Here is a 16,244-nt window from a genome sequence, read left to right as displayed (position 1 = left end):
CATTAGAACTGCCTCTACTCAGAAGAACAGCAAACCAAAAGTAACACTGATTCCTGGAGGGATCGCAGAGATTAGTGCCACCGTCGAGGATTTGAAAGATGGTGATTTCCACTCATTCAACTCGCCTATTTTGCTTGTGCATAAAATAGATGCATCTTTGTAGAACAACAGTGGATTTAAACTTAATCAGGTAGTAAGTGCAATTGCTATTGGTGTTCCAGATGTGGTTCCATTGAGAACAAATCAACACATCTTTTTCCTGTTATGCACGTACTGATCTAGAAAATGCTTTTTTCCTCAATAGCTCTTAGTAAGGGCTACCTGAAGCAATGTCTGCAATATACCGTTACTGTCGTCACCTTAGAGGTATATCAACTCCTCAGCCATATGTCATAATTTAGTCCACAGGGACCTTGATTATCTTTCCCTTCCACAAGATATCATGCTGGTTCATTACATAGATGATATTATGCCGAATGAATCTGGTGAACAGGAAGTACCAACTACTCCAGACATACCCATCTTAGTGAAATTTCTAGGGGTCCAGTGGTGTGGGGCATGTTGACATCCATTCCAAGGTGAAGGATAAGTTGTTGCATCTGGCCCCTCCTGCCACAGAAAAATAGGCACAACACCTAGTGGGTCTCTTTGGATGTTAGAGGCAACATTTCATGTGGGTGTGCTACTCCAGCCCCTTTACTGAGTAACTCGAAGGCCGCTAGTATTGAGTGGGGCCCAGAAAGAAAAGCTATTTGGACCATATGATTCGGATCTGATGGTGCATGAAGTGTCAGTGGTAGACAGAAATGCTGTTTGGAGTCCTTGAGAGGAGGACCCTATAGGCAAATCATAGTACAGACACTTAGGAATTTGGAGGAAAGCCCTACCATTCTCTGTGAATAACTACTCTCCTACTGAGAAACAGCTTTTGGCTTGCTAGTGGGCCTTGGCAGGGACTCACAAAGTTTAATTAATTAACCATGGGCCCTCAGATTACCATGAGACCCGAGCTGCCCATCATGAAATGGTGGTTGTTTGGCCCACTCAGCCAAAAAGTTCACTGTGTGTAACAGCACTCCACTGCATGACCAAATGGGGTCGGTGTACATGAGAGAGGGCTTGAGCAGATCCTAACGGCACAAGTTATATGAGAAAGTGACCAAACTTTCCTTACTCCTCTTTCTCTGTCCCAGTTTGCCCCTATGGCCTCATGGGGGAGTTCCTTACGACCAGATGACTGGGGAAGAGAAAACTCAGGCCTGGTCTGTAGATAGTTCTGTATCAAATGCAGGCGACATCTGACAAGTGCACTGCTGCAGCACTGCAGTCCCCTTCCAGGACTATTAATCCCGATTACCAACTACACTCATTGTACACTGATACCAACTACAATCCTGATTCTCCTACTGAACAACGGGAATAAGGAAAGGTATGTCTTGAATATGACAGATCTCTTAGGGGGTCCTCTTAGTGCTATCATGGCCTGTAATTAGTTAATGGAAAACGACAACAACTCAACTCATGCAGGACTCCTAGTGGCCCAGACCTTCTAGGAATGAAGGTCACCACACTAGGCAAAGAACCACAACCAGCTGAGGTACTTCTTTGCTAGAAATAGGTATAGCTATGGCCACATGACCATTTGTAGAAATTGAGGGGCCCAGCCCCTGGCCAAAAACCTACGTGTGATTTTTCAGGCCCAACCACAGGCAATTAGAAAGACTTTTGCCCAGCAGGCCCCACAAGGAAAGCTGTCCTTCCCACAACAGACCTGGTGTACAGCCAATGCACTGCAGACTTTAACAGGAGTTGCAGTCAATAACTCAGGTATACCCTGCTGGCTATGCTCTTACATGTATTTGCATTCTTACCCCAAGTGCCTCATTCCTGTCTGTTTGGGACCTTCAAAAAAGGTCTACTTAGGTGCCTCTGATGAGGCCTCCTTATTGGGGGAGAAAGAGAAAACCTTAAAGACACTTCTCCTACTCTGACTCAGTACTCTTCCACTCCTAGCTCTTATCATTTTAAACAGTGAAATTACAACCAAAAAGCACAAAAAAAAAAAAAATAGAGAAGAATATGGCACTAAATAGGCCATGAAAAGGATACTTGTTGGCTAAATGAGAGCTGAAATAAGAAGGCAGAATGTTACCTTGTTTGACCTCAGCTGGAACATACGCACTGGGAGATGTGAATTTTTCACCACTCTGTACGTGTCTATTAATGACTGCAAAAGCATCATATGTATTATTTTTGGGGTCACAACAAATTTTAGTGAGTAGGTGAATTCGCAGATAAGGAGCTTGCAAATAATAAGGATCAACCATACTCTGATCATAACAGCATTAAACTGGAAATCAGCAACAGAAAGATTCTGAAACATCTGCAAATATTTAGAAATTAAACAACACACTTCCAAATTACACATGGATCACAGAAGAAGTCACGGGAAATCTGAAAATACTCTGACCTTCATGGAAGCGAAAACATAATATTAAAATATGCGGATAAAGCAATGCTAAGAGAGCAACGGACAACTTGAAACGCTTATGTTAGGGAAATAAAGGCTTAAAATCAATGATCTAAGCTTCTACCTTGAGAAACTAGAAAAATTAAAAAACAAATTAAAAATTAAAAAACAAATTAAACCCAAAGCAAGCAGAAATAATGAATAGCTGAAATCAATAAAAAGCAAATAAACAGAGGAAAACCAATGAAACTAAAAAAGATGGTTCTTGATAAATTTCTAGCCAGACTCATCAGGGACAAAACAAAGAAGACAAATTATCATTATCAGGAATGAAAGAGTATAAATGATATCTACCTTTTCAGAGTATAAAGATATTGAAAGAATAATAATAAAGTATTATAAACAATTTCATTGCAACAAATTTAGCAAGTTAAATAAAAAGGACAAAATCTTTGAGAAACAAACTACTATAAGCTTGCTCAAAAAAAAAGGGGAACCTGAATAGACCTATATTTATGAAGGAAATAGAATTTATATATAAAAACCTTCCTAACAAAGAAAATTCCAAGTCCATATATGACTTCACTGGTGAATTCTATCAAGTATTTAAAGAAGAAATAATACCAATTCTACACACAATCTTCCAGAAAATAGGAAAACAAAACAAAACAAAACCAAAAATAACACCCCAAAAACCTTTCCAATTCATTTTATGAAGCCAGCATTATTCTGATACTGACACCAAAAAAAGATAGCATAAGAAAATTATCCCTGAGACCATTATCTCTCATGACCAGACATAAAAATCCTTTACAGAATTTTAGCTGATCCTGTCAATTTATACAAAGGATAATACATTATGACCAAGTGGAGTTTATTCCAGGAATGCAAGTCTGGTTCAACAGACAAACTCAATGTAACTGATACTACTAATAGACTAAAAAAGACAAAAACCACACAATCACCTCATTAGATGCAGAAAGAACATTTGACAAAATTCAACATCTATTCTCAGCAAACTATAGATAAAAAGAAATGTCTGCAATCTGATAAGGGCATATATAAAAAAAGCTACAGCTAACACCATACACCCTACAGCATCAGAGTGAATGCTCTTCCCCTAAGATGGGGAACAAGTTAACAATATCTGCTTTCACTACCTCTATCCAATATTGTACTAAAGACCTTAGCCATTGCAGTCAGTCAAGAAAAAAAACAAAAACAAAAAACAAATGCCAACAAGATGGGAAAGGAAAAAACCAAAATGTCTTTATTTATAGACATTACTATTTATATAAAAACTCCTTAGAAATCTATAGGAAAAGTTACTAGAATAAATAAATTTAGCAAGGTCACAGAATACAAGGTCCATGTACAAAAATCTGTTGTATTTATATATGTAAATATATAAATATATTAGTGGTTAATGAGAAAATTAAAGTTAAAAAAGTATAATGTCCTAAAAGTATGAAGTACCGAGGTATAAATTTAACAAACTGTGTGCAAGTTATGCTCAAAGAAAAGTATAAAACACTGCGGAGAGAAATTAAAGATGATCTAAATAAACAGAGTTATACCCTACTCATGATGAAAAGACTCAATATGTTAAAGATGTCAATTCTCCTCAAACTGATACATTGATTCAGGGTGATTCCAATCAGAATCCTCGCATGTACTTTTGTAGTTATGGATGATTATAAAATTTATAGTAAATGCAAATAAACCAGTATAGGCAAAATAAATTTTGAAAGAGAACCAAAATATAAGAGGTCATACTACCTGATTTCAAGATTTACTAAAACATAATAATCAAGACAGTATGATACTGGCTTAAGTAAAGACATATAGATAACTGGAGATAAGAAATCCAGATATAGACTCAAACATATGGAGTCAACTGATTTTTGACCAAGGTGTCAAAGTAGGTCAATGGGGAAAGAAGAGTATTTTCAACAAACTGTGCCAGGACATTGGATATTCATTTGCAACCTCCCCGCCCCCCCAAAAAACTCCATCTACCTCATATCACATACAAAAGTTAACTTGAAATGGATCACAGACAAAAATGGAAGAGCTAAACCACAAAACTTCCAGAAGAAAATATAGGAGAAAATCTTTGCAGTCTTGCTAAGAAAAGATTTCTTAGATACAACAACAACAGCATGACCCATAAAAGAAGATCCTGATACAATGGACTTCACGAAAATTAAGAATTTCTGCATTTAGATAATGAAGACAGGAAGAAAATATTTGCAAATCACAAATCTCACAAAGGATTTGTACTCTGATATAAAGAACTCTGGAAACTCAATAATGAGAAAAACTCAGTCAAACAAAATGGGCAAGACATCTGAACAGACACTTTACCAGAAGATATACAGAAGGCAAATCAACACATGAAAGAAACTTAGTGTCTCTGGTCATTAGGAAAATATAAATTAAAACCACAATGAGATATTACTACGCTTCTATTAAAATTAAAAAGGCTGACCATGCAAAGCAGTTGGCAACCAGAACTCTCATACACTGCTGGTAGGAATGCAAAATGGTATAACCATTTTGAGAAAACAGTTTGACAGTTTCTTAAAAGCCACACACAAATCTTATGATGATCAGCCAATCTACTCTTTGGTTATTTGTCTAGGAGAAATGAAAACACAAAGCCTTGTGGATGAATGCTCATAGCAGCTCTATTCTGAACAGCCACAAACTGGAAACAACTCAAATTTCCGTCATTTGGTGAACGGATAAACAAATTATGATAAATCTATACGATGAAATAACATTCAGCATTAAGAAGGAACAAGCTGTTGATATATGCAACAACATGGATGAATCTCAAAAGCATTACACTAAAATGAAAGACGACACAAAAAGCTATATACTAGAAATGTTCTATTATAAATGACTGTGGTGGCGGTTACATAGCTTATACACTTGTCAAAACTCAAATTATACATTAAAAATTGGTAAATTTGTTATTACATAATATCTCAAATAACGCTGATTTTTAAGAAACGTAAGAGGGTGATGAACACACAATCTGGAATAGTGGTTTCCTTGGGTGAGGGGAGGCAAAGAAGTTGTATGTAGGGAAGCAGCACATCAGTAGATGTCAACTACTGGTAACATTCTCAGGTTGTTTCATACATGTTTATTGTATTACTAAAACAGACACAAAAACTGAAGAAGGGGTTATCATGAATAATGATACAGGTAATTTAAGAACCAAAAATAAGGACTTGATTCAATTCTGTACTCTTGATGTCCAATTTATAAAATAAAATAGAAGTTGGGGTGATTAATGTTAGAAATGATTTAGTATGAGCTATATTCAGAAAACTTCAGTCTTCAGAATGACTCAATTTCTTGGGAGTTTGAATTTCACTCTAACCAATATTTAAGATATTAACTTTTTAAAAAATAACTTTATAAGGCTCAATTCCGAGGCATGCTGCCACTCACCCAGGGGTTCCACCAATTGGTCAACCAGTCCCATTTTCTTTGCTCTGTCTGCACGAATGTTTCTACCAGTCAACATCATGTCAAAAGCAGCAGGCACACCCACCTAACAAGCAAGCAAGGATCAGAGTACAAGGGGAAAAATATCAGAGTGACAATTACAGTTTACAAATCATTCAACTGAGCAAAATAAATATTTAAATGAGGAAAGTCAAACCAGATTTTTATGCTATTTATCGATCACTTAAATTTTACACACCAGTACACATTAAGGTAACTTTTGGGATTAGACACCTCCAGTTGAAGCAAAAATGTCTGTATCTCTTCTTTTAATTCAATATGTAAGATTTCTGTCTTATGGAATTGATAAGGTAGAGAAATAATTTCATGTTTCCTAAAACTGTGCGTTTATATATTATGTCATTTATATAATACTTAAAATTCCTTTAGTGGAACTAGTGGAGACTGAGAAACCTGACAGTTTTGACAATGTCTTTATTTAATTTATTTATTTTTAATTAAAAAAAAAGATTTCTTTATTTGAGAGAGAGGGAAAACCCAGGGGGTGGGGGGTGGGGCGGCTGGATCCCTGGACACTGAGACCATGACCTGAGCTGAAATCAAGACCCGGATGCTTAACCAATTGAGCTACCCAGGTGCCCAACGTTTTTAAAAGAATTTTAGGCTTAAAAATAGAACTCAGCTAGAGCTTCTTACGTAAGTACTAGAAGAATGGTTTCTAGCAACATTCAAATACCAACTATTATAAAACAATGAAAGAAACCCAGCAATATTTTCTACACCCATATAGGCTTATGTATTCTTTCAATAAATCCCCTTGACAATTTCTATGAAGGAATGCACACTATTATCAGAAAACACATAAATCTTCCTATTTTTCTGTGCCCAGCTCATATCAACTTCCCTCTAAAGAGTATTTCTGTGAGACTTGTTTTCACTGAGGCATCAATAGTACCTGAAGCTGTAGGGTTCAGTGAGATATTAAGATTGCTCTGCAGCCTCCAGGTCTGACTGTTCTTTTCCTCTCCTTATGAATTCAAAAGCCTGATTGGCCTCTTTTGGTTCTATAGCATACAGCAATGAGATCATACAAACAGGAGAAAGATCTGCCTCTAATATTTATCATGAAATATGACCCATGGATTTGAAAAACTGGTAAGATGGTACTGTGCACAGAAGGAACAAACTGAACTATAAGTTCAAGGGGCACCTGGCTGGTTCATTTGGTAATGCACGCAACTCTTGATCTCGGGGTTGTAAGTTCAAGCCCCACGCTGGGTATAGAGATTACTTAAAAATAAAATCTTAAAAACAAAAACAAAAACCTGTTAAGTTCCAGAAAGGCAAACATATACCTTATTTACCTTTATACTTCTTCAGGGGTTAATAAAAGACCTTGATCAATAATTTTGATCAAGGACTTTGGGTGCCTGGATGGCTCAGTTGGTTAAGCATCCAACTCTTGATTTCAGCTCAGGTCATGATCCCAGGGTCGTGGGATCCAGCCCTACATCAGGCTCTGTGTTCAGCATGGAGTCTGCTTGAGATTGTCTCTCTTTCCTTCTTCCTCTGCCCCTCCCCGTGCTCATGCACAGGCTCTCTCTTCTTTAAATAAATAAATAAAATCTTTAAAAAATTAATTTTGACCAAGGAATTTAAAAAAGTGGAATTGAGAAAATAAACATCAATAATAAAATTTGTTACTGGTCCTATATACCCATATTTTATTTTGTTTCTAAATTCTACAATGAATACCCATATTATGCCTTTTGTATCAGAGGAAATAGATCTAAAGAGCACATGATGTAATGAGCACTGGGTGTTATGAAGACTGATGAATCACTGAACTCTACCTCTGAAACTATGTAATACATTATATGTTAACTGAATTTAAATAAATTAAAAAAAGAAACAACATTGCATTTACATTTTTTTTAATCTTATACAGAAAAGTATAGTCATTGTGTCTGTTACTACAAAGTGAGGATCATTTCCCACACTGATTTTTTCAGTTCCTACCCCCCAAAAAACATCTTCTATGAAATACTGATTCAACTCTTAATGTTCCTGTGATTGTATGAAGAACTACAAGAGCATGGGGCGCCTAGGTGGCTCAGTCGGTTAGGTGTCTGCCTTCGGCTCAGGTCATGATCTCAGGGTCCTAGCATGGAGCCCTGCATTGTGCTTCCTGCTTAGCAGGGAGTCTGCTTCTCCCTCTCCCTCTGCCTCCTCCCCCCGCTCATGCTCATGCTCTGTCTCTCTTTCAAATAAATAAAATGGTAAAGAAAAAAAAAAAGAAAAAAAGAATTACAAGAGCAATTCACATTTATTTCTATGATGTTAAGTACCTAAGGCAGTTTTGGTAGACTAAAAATCTAAGATGAATCAGATGTCTTAAAAGAACTATGTCTTCAGTAAAGATGAGCGTAACTTAAATAAGGTTACATTTCTCTTGCTTAACAAAATGGTCTGTGCTCTATTTGAATCTCCAATTTCTATACCATGTATTTTCATGTGTTCTCAAAATAGCAACTTGGTCTAGAAATTGTATGATAGCCAAAACTAGAGAATATATGAAGAAGAGATTTGTTATCCCTGTGAACTTGAATACAATTATGTCCTCTTACCCAGGATGACAATTTTAGCATACTCACCTTTCCCATCCAACTTTCCCTGTCATTTGAACTTTTAAGACTTTTTAAATACTGTAAGAGGAGCTCTCTTTATCACTACAACTTAACTCTTAATCTTTGCTCTAAAAATAAACTGTTTTTTCCCCTGATACAAACCTAAATAAACCAAAGAATGCAAAAATAAAACAAAACAAAACTACAAAAGAATTGAATAAAAAGAATAAATAAAGGGACCTATAGGTACTGAGGTTCTAAAGGTCACAAGGGGGCTTAAACTCACCATTTTGGGCAGTCTTTGTGTGCCTCCTGCTCCTGGCAAGATTCCCAGCAAGACTTCAGGGGTACCTAATACTGTTTTTCTATCTTTGGTTGCTATTCTATATTGGCAGGAAATGGCAAGCTTCAAACAAATAAAAGAAAATCAGAATGTTAGAAAATGTAACTTTATAATATCTTAAGATATGTGAGGGTCTAAAAATTACTTATAAAGAAGGAATGTATTTGATGCTTTCTACAATTTACCTTTCCATCCAGCCTTATTCCATACTTTCCCTCTAATTAACCTTTGCTGGGGTTCTGAATCTCCTTAAAAACCTGATGAAAGCTATGGAAGCTCTAAACAGAAGAACCCACCCACCACTGTACATTGCACGCCAAGTTAAGAAGGCCTGTACCCTACAGAGACCCTCCTTTTCAATCAAGCAGGCCTGGTCACAGTGATCTAATAGGCTTTGCTTACCCTTGTCTTTGCTCATACCATGCCATATGTGAAATGATTCCCCCCCCCCCACAATTTTCTGATTAATCAATTTCTGCCCATTTTTTAGGACCAGGCACAGGTTTCTTTAATTAATATATGTGAAAGTGTCTAGCATAGAGCCCAGCATGTGATAAATGCTCATTAAATGTAATTTAAATTCCCCTCTCTTTTTCTACATGCTCCAGTCTAGTAAGCATCTCTTCCCTCAAATCTTACATTATTCACCATCTTTACTGCTCACAAAGCACTTAAACGCATATTATGCTCTGTGTATCTCATCTAGACGTAAGCAGCTTAAGAGCACGGATCACACTTCTGAATCTTTGCCTTGCAAATGTGAACCAGGTTTTTGGAATCGAAAGAGACCTTGGAGATCTAATTCAAATCTTCTCAATTTATAAAAATGAAAACATCGCACTTTGGTTTACTTGCTCTGTGCCATGAAATAAGGATTGAAATCCATCCAGAAGTTTGACAACTAAAAAGAAAGCTGATTCTCCTCCAAGAACTCTCTGCAGGCAAAACCACAGCCCACAGGTTTGCAGCTTGTAATTCCCATCAACACGCTGAACAGTGTCTCAGGACTTTAAAAGAAATCTATACCTCAAGTCCTCCGCCTAAGCAGGCGCCACTGATGGCAGCCACAACAGGCTTTGTGGACTTCTCGAGTTTCTCAAACATTCTCTGTCCTTCCTGTGACAATTTTGTTACCTCTTCAGGGGTCTTGCAAGAGGCTATCATGCTGCAGTAAACATGAAAGCAGAGAAGAGAAAAAAAACCAAAGATGACATTATACCCTACTTTGTTCAATACCTCATCCACTGGACCCCTACCCTATTGTCTACCAATATTTGAGAGTGAATCTTCAAATACTCAGAAGTTTAAGAATGGTTTCGCCTCAGATAGCACTAATATCAGCACCATCATCTCTCCATAAAGAGTGTTAGATTTCTGGATCCAGAGAACACGAAACAAAACATGTTGCAAAATTTTATTTTCTATTAAAAAAACCCATTAGATTACAAAGCTCTCCGTACAAGAGAAAACCATCTTCTGGTAAATATTTTCACTATCACATTAACCATTTTCGCTATCAAGTAACTCCCAGATTGAACAGCAGTCAAAACACCAGTGGGAAAAAAAGCTTTCAAGTTGTTTATAGGTCTAATGATTATAAAAGATCTAGTACAGTAATGTACTTAATGTCCTTTAGTTTCAGTTTGTTTCATTTGCTACTTTGTTCTTGAACACATTTAAACTGTGGATTCTGTACGTTTGGCCAAAGATAACTAGTATTTGGCATTTTACATACTGCGAGTTGCTCAGCTAGCCTCACAGAAGCCTCTGGATATAGGAAGCTACTGCCAGGTAGACCACTGTCTCTCTAGGCTCAAATAACTGAGCTAGAAGAAAAAGCACTCGATACAGATAATTTCACTTGTTCTAAAAAATAAACATTAAATATTTATAAATTCCTAATTATTATACATAAACAAAAAAGAGAACACAATGTGGAGCAAGGTTTAAAACTATACAAACACCTTAAGTACAAATTACTAAGCCTATAATGCTGGCTATTGTTGCCTAAGAACAAAGAATAATATAACAAATACTCATATTTTGACGGAATTAACAATTGTTAACATTTTAGCCCACTAAACTAAGATAGCATTTCACCTCCTTATAAATGCTTTAAAGAACTATAAACAAGTTACATATGCATAAATCCTACCATTTAAAAAAAGAAAATATTAGCTGCATCACTAAAGTTCCCTTTGACAGCCTGGTAGAATCCAACCAGCCACTTCATTTACCCTGAAGCACCCATTCTCGAATGTTTGTAGTGTATTCTTCCAGACCAACTACATATTTGTATCTATAGAGAACAAAGAGGCATTTCACATATAATTTTAAAATGTTTACATAAACGACATACTATACAGAATGTTCTACAACTTGCTTTTTTTTTTTTTAACTTAACATTATGTTTTCGAGCTCTAACATTATAGTGTGGATCCAGTGAATTCCTCTGAACTGTTCTGTAGTATTTTATCATATGAAAGTTCCACAGTCTCATCCATTTTCCCAATGACTGACATTTAATTGCTTGAAATTCTTCATTATTTTAAGCTACATAGGGCTGAACATCTTTATATATGTGTCCTTAAAAACAAAGGGTGGGATTTCTTTAGCATATCTATAGCTAGGCGAGATATCGCTGAATCGTATGATACACGCATTTTCAATTTTTTTAAAGGCTGCCAAAATGTTTTCCAAGGTTGCTGTAGCAATGGGCATTCCTACTAGTGATATATTAACCTTCTTATTTCCTCAAGTCCTTGCTAACATGGTATTTTCAAACATTTAAATATTTGCTAGTCTGTTGGGTTAAAAAAAAAAACGGCACCTCATTGTTAGTTTAATTTTATAGTATTTTTTATTCTACTGAAATATTCTTAGAACTGCTTTCGACTTCTTTAAGGAAAGGTTAGTCTTATGTGGTTTAAGCAACAAGCCCCTCTTCTTTCAACTTTATTACACTTGTGAAAATAACTTAAAAAAAGAAAACTTTCAGAGAATTTACTTCTACCTTCTTTTAAAAGAAGGAATGATTAGGCCTAAGAAACATACTATGAACCAAGATGAAAGGTGACTTCAAATTTTTGAATACTTACTTGATGTCAGCACCTGCAATAAAGCAGCCTGGCTTCGATGAGATAAGGACAGCACTTCTGATTTGATCACTAGCCCAGATTTCATTCATTACTTCCATGAACTCTGACTGCAGTTCTTTATTTAGCGTATTTACCTGCCAAAGGGAAATACGTATAAACCTAAGGCTTTAAATCTGAAGTATGAGATATGCAAATCACCATGAAATGCTATTTGGATTGCTGGAAATTTGTTTATCCAACAGAAATATACTGTTAGAAGCGAGAAAGAGGGGGAGGAAGAAAAACCCCCTAAACCCAGATTTCTCTTCAGCTTTAGAGAACTGTAAGAACCCTCCCTTTAAAAATAGGTCTAGGTCTACTCATTTTTTTGGAGAAATGTCTGTTCATGTCTTCTGCCCATTTCTTGACATTAATGGACATTAAGAAGGGCATGTGATGTAATGAGCACTGGGTATTATAAAAGACTTATGAATCACTGAACTCTACCTCTGAAACTAATAATATAAGTAATTGAATTTAAATTAAAAAAAAAAAAGGAACCACTGACACACACAAAAAAGATACTAATCTCTTCATGAGGGCTCCACCCTCATGACCACATCTAAACCTAATTAACTCCCGAAATCTCACCTCCAAATACCATCACATTAGGGCGCAGAGCTTCAACATAGGAATTTTAAGGGGACGACTTCCACCTATAACATTATTTATATAGGAGAAATGTTGTTTTTCAAAGAAACTGCATTATCTATAGCATACCCTTCTCTGTTATCTTTTTTTTTGGTTCTTTGGAATTATGTTAACTCTCTGCGAAGTGCAGATAACTGAAAGCAATTAAAAAATATTGTCTATAGGCATGCAAACCAATTGTCCCAAAAGATACAATCAGATCCATGTGGAAAAACCAGTTTGTCTCCATTTGCACATTCATTTCAATATTCCTGACCTATAAATGTGTCTGTACTGTGGATTCTTCTTTGAACTGGCTATAACATCTCATCAGTGTTTTCAATAATGATTCAAAATCTTTAATACACACAAACACACACACACACACACACACACACACACACACACACACAAATCAATCTACTCAAAGGAGGAACTCAGGGTCATATTCCTAAGAGTCTGAATCATATGTGGGCTACAAATAAATCTATTTCGTTTGTTGGTATGGAAAAATTTGTGTAACATTAAGAAAAAAAGGAATCAAAATTAGACATATAGTATGATCTTATTTTGTAAATATTTGTTGAAACGGGATTAAATGTTAAAAGTGGGGGCACCTGGGTGGCTCAGCTGGTTGGGTGTCTGCCTCTGGCTCAGGTCATGGTCCCAGGGTCCTGGGATAGAGCCTCACGTCGGGCTCTCTGCTCAGCAGGGAGCCTGCTTCTCTCTCTCCCTCTGTCTACCACTCTGCCTACTTGTGTGTGCTCTCTCTAATAAATAAATAAAATCTTAAAAAAAAAAAAAGTTAAAAGTGTTTGCCTTTGGGTTTGTAGTACAAATGACTTGTTATTTTCTTCTGCATAGCTTTCAAACTTTCCACTATAAGCACGTGTTGATTTTGTGTTCAGAAAAAATACTCAGCTTAGAAAATTCTGAAAACATATCTTAAGTTTGAATCATTGGTCAGTGGGTACCAAAATTCATCCTAGTGAGGGGAACTGGTTCTTATTTTCCTCAATTTGTGATAGTTGCTAATTGCTTCCATCTATATCCTCCTAGTCCATCTAGGACTCTAGTAACAAGATTTCTGAAATATGAAAACCTGACACTAATTTTATTTTTATTTATTTGTTTTTTTTAAGTAGGCTCCATGCCCAGTGTGGAGTCCAATGTGTGGCTTGACCTCACAACCATGAGATCCAGACCTGAGCTGAGATCAAGTCAGACACTTAACTGAGCCATCCAGGTGCCCCAACACCGATTTTAGATGAGGGAAAAGCAAAAGGTCCTGCAATAAAGGTCTTCTTGGTAAAGACTGGATGAATGCCGCATGCTTTGTTGAAGATGCCAAAAGCAAATGAGGCTCCACTTGGAACAGAACTTGACTTCCAACATGTGAACTACACTGAGTCATTCATTAAAGTTCCTCAGGAAGCTTAACAACCACATTTAACCCAGCCAATTTTCTATCAGTAATGACTATTTCAGGCAGGTGATGAAGAAAGCATGTGTAACAAGCTGGTAGTTAGGTGAGTTTTGACTTTTATAAAACAAAGCTTGCACTTTGGTTCTTATCTAGTAAGTCACCTCAGCATCCTACACAATAATAGAAGGCTAATTTCATTAATCCTTGATGTTAACCTGAGACCTAAGGTCAACTAGAAGGAATTCTGAAACAAGGACCGCTGCTCCAGAAAACTGCATTCCCTGAGCAATTTGTTAAACTATCAAAACTACAAATTCATATAAGATTGGTGGATTTCTTTCCCTCCCATTCAGCACTGGATTTATGAATGTATTACCAGAAACAGACCGCAGCAAGTTAAATTAGGTACCTTTGAATTGGGTGAGTTAATTCGAACAACAGCCACATCCCCTTTGACTCCGTAGTTAATATGGGTTCTGGCTAAAAAGAGAAACATAATTTATTTGTAAACATTTATTGCTAAACAAATCTAAAAAGCAGTGTAAGCATGTCAACAAGAAATTAAACTTACTTCGCAAAGCAGAGGTCCCTGAAAAGCTGCGGCAAATATAACCTACAAGAAAAAGGTATTCGAAATTATTTACTTTATAAAACATAACTGCTGTAGTATTTGCTAAATATAACAAAACTGGAATTTATAACAACAACAAAAAACCCAAAATGAGACTAATGTATTCTAGACCATTATTGTGACTACTACCATCTTTTTCATTTTAATGATCAGCTTACAAGATTATTTAAATAGTAAATGTTGTAAGTGGAAAAATTGCCCCCTCAAAGATGTCCAGGTCTCCAGAAACTGTGAATATGTTAGGTTATATGGCTAAGGGAATTAAGGTTGCCAGTTAGCTGACCGAGAGAGAGAGAGAGAGAGAGAGAGAGAAAGCCTGGATTATCCAGGTGGGCCCAATGTAATCATGAAGAAGAGAGAGTCAAGGAGGACCAGAGAGATGGCAGCATAAGGACTCAGCCCCACTTTGCTGGCTTTGAAAAAGTCAAGGAAAGCAGGCAGCCTTGAAACCTAGAAAAGGCAAGGAAATGAATTCTCCCTCAGAGCGCCCAGAATGAACAAAGCCCTGTCAACACTTTTGCTTTTAGCCCAGTGAGACTCATTTCTGACATCCGTAACTGTCAGATAATAAATCTGTATTGTTTCAGACACTAAATTTGTGGAAATCTGAACACACTAGGAAATAAGTAATCTACAAAGTGATCCATGTCAGTCCCAAATGTATTACAAATGTATCTTAACCATGTTCTCTAGCCACAACCTCTTGTATTTTTATGGAGAGATGGACTTTCCAGTGTTATCAAAAGTAAAATCATTTATAATGGAGTATTACTCAGCCATAAAGAATGAAATCTTGCCATTTGCAACCTCATGGATGGAGCTACAGTATTATGCTAAGCGAATAAGTCAGATGAAGGCAAATACCATATTATTTCACTCATATGTGGAATATAAGAAGTAAAACAAAGAGAAAAAAAAGAGAAGCAAACCAAGAAACAGACTCTTAACTATAGAGAACAAACTGATGGTTACCAGAAGGGAGTTGGGGAGGGATGAATTAAACAGGTGATGGGGATTTGGGAGCACACTTGTGATGAGCATCGGGTGTTGTATGAAGTGCTGGATCACTATACTGTACACCTGAAACTAATATTACACTGTATGTGAACTACCTGAAATTCAAATAAAAACTTTAAAAAAGGTGAAATCAACAGGCACAAGCGGTCATTTATGGAAAAGCCCAGTCACACTATGCTATTTTAAGAATTTCTCACTGAACAGGTCTCTACTGCATTTCACCAAGAATACTCCTACCCTGGGGATGACAAAGACCAGCTACACTTCTCCTTCCTAATCACTTTACTACTTGAGGCTCCCCTGCATAATGATGAGATGATATTTTGAGCACAAGCCATCACAAGAGAAGTTCCAACAGAGAGTCTTTCAATCTGGACTATGGATAGAAGGTAGGGAACACTGGGAAATTCCTAGGCAAAAATTCAAAGTTTGTTCTGGGCATTACTCTACCTCCTTTCTACCATTAAAGGGTCACATTTG

The 16,244-nt window shown here is 36.6% G+C and overlaps 1 protein-coding gene across 2 annotated transcripts in view; it reads right to left on the bottom strand.

Annotated features, from left to right (window-relative positions):
* HADHA (hydroxyacyl-CoA dehydrogenase trifunctional multienzyme complex subunit alpha) overlaps positions 1–16,244 on the bottom strand; it is a 47,730-nt gene that overhangs the window by 24,129 nt on the left and 7,357 nt on the right. For both annotated transcript variants that reach the window (XM_045809250.2, XM_045809253.2), the window contains exons 2-7: positions 14,688–14,729; positions 14,526–14,596; positions 12,022–12,155; positions 9,950–10,088; positions 8,867–8,986; positions 5,936–6,038 (exon numbers count right to left, since the gene is read on the bottom strand). In XM_045809250.2, the coding sequence (XP_045665206.1) occupies positions 5,936–6,038; positions 8,867–8,986; positions 9,950–10,088; positions 12,022–12,155; positions 14,526–14,596; positions 14,688–14,729 (609 nt within the window). The remainder of the gene's footprint in view (positions 1–5,935; positions 6,039–8,866; positions 8,987–9,949; positions 10,089–12,021; positions 12,156–14,525; positions 14,597–14,687; positions 14,730–16,244) is intronic.

This window comes from Ursus americanus, chromosome 7, assembly GCF_024610735.1.
Source record: "Ursus americanus isolate L20-20 chromosome 7, mUrsAme1.1.p, whole genome shotgun sequence".
NCBI lineage: Eukaryota > Metazoa > Chordata > Mammalia > Carnivora > Ursidae > Ursus > Ursus americanus.
Note: the sequence above shows the minus strand (reverse complement) of the source record. Positions and strands in the feature narration are given on the sequence as shown.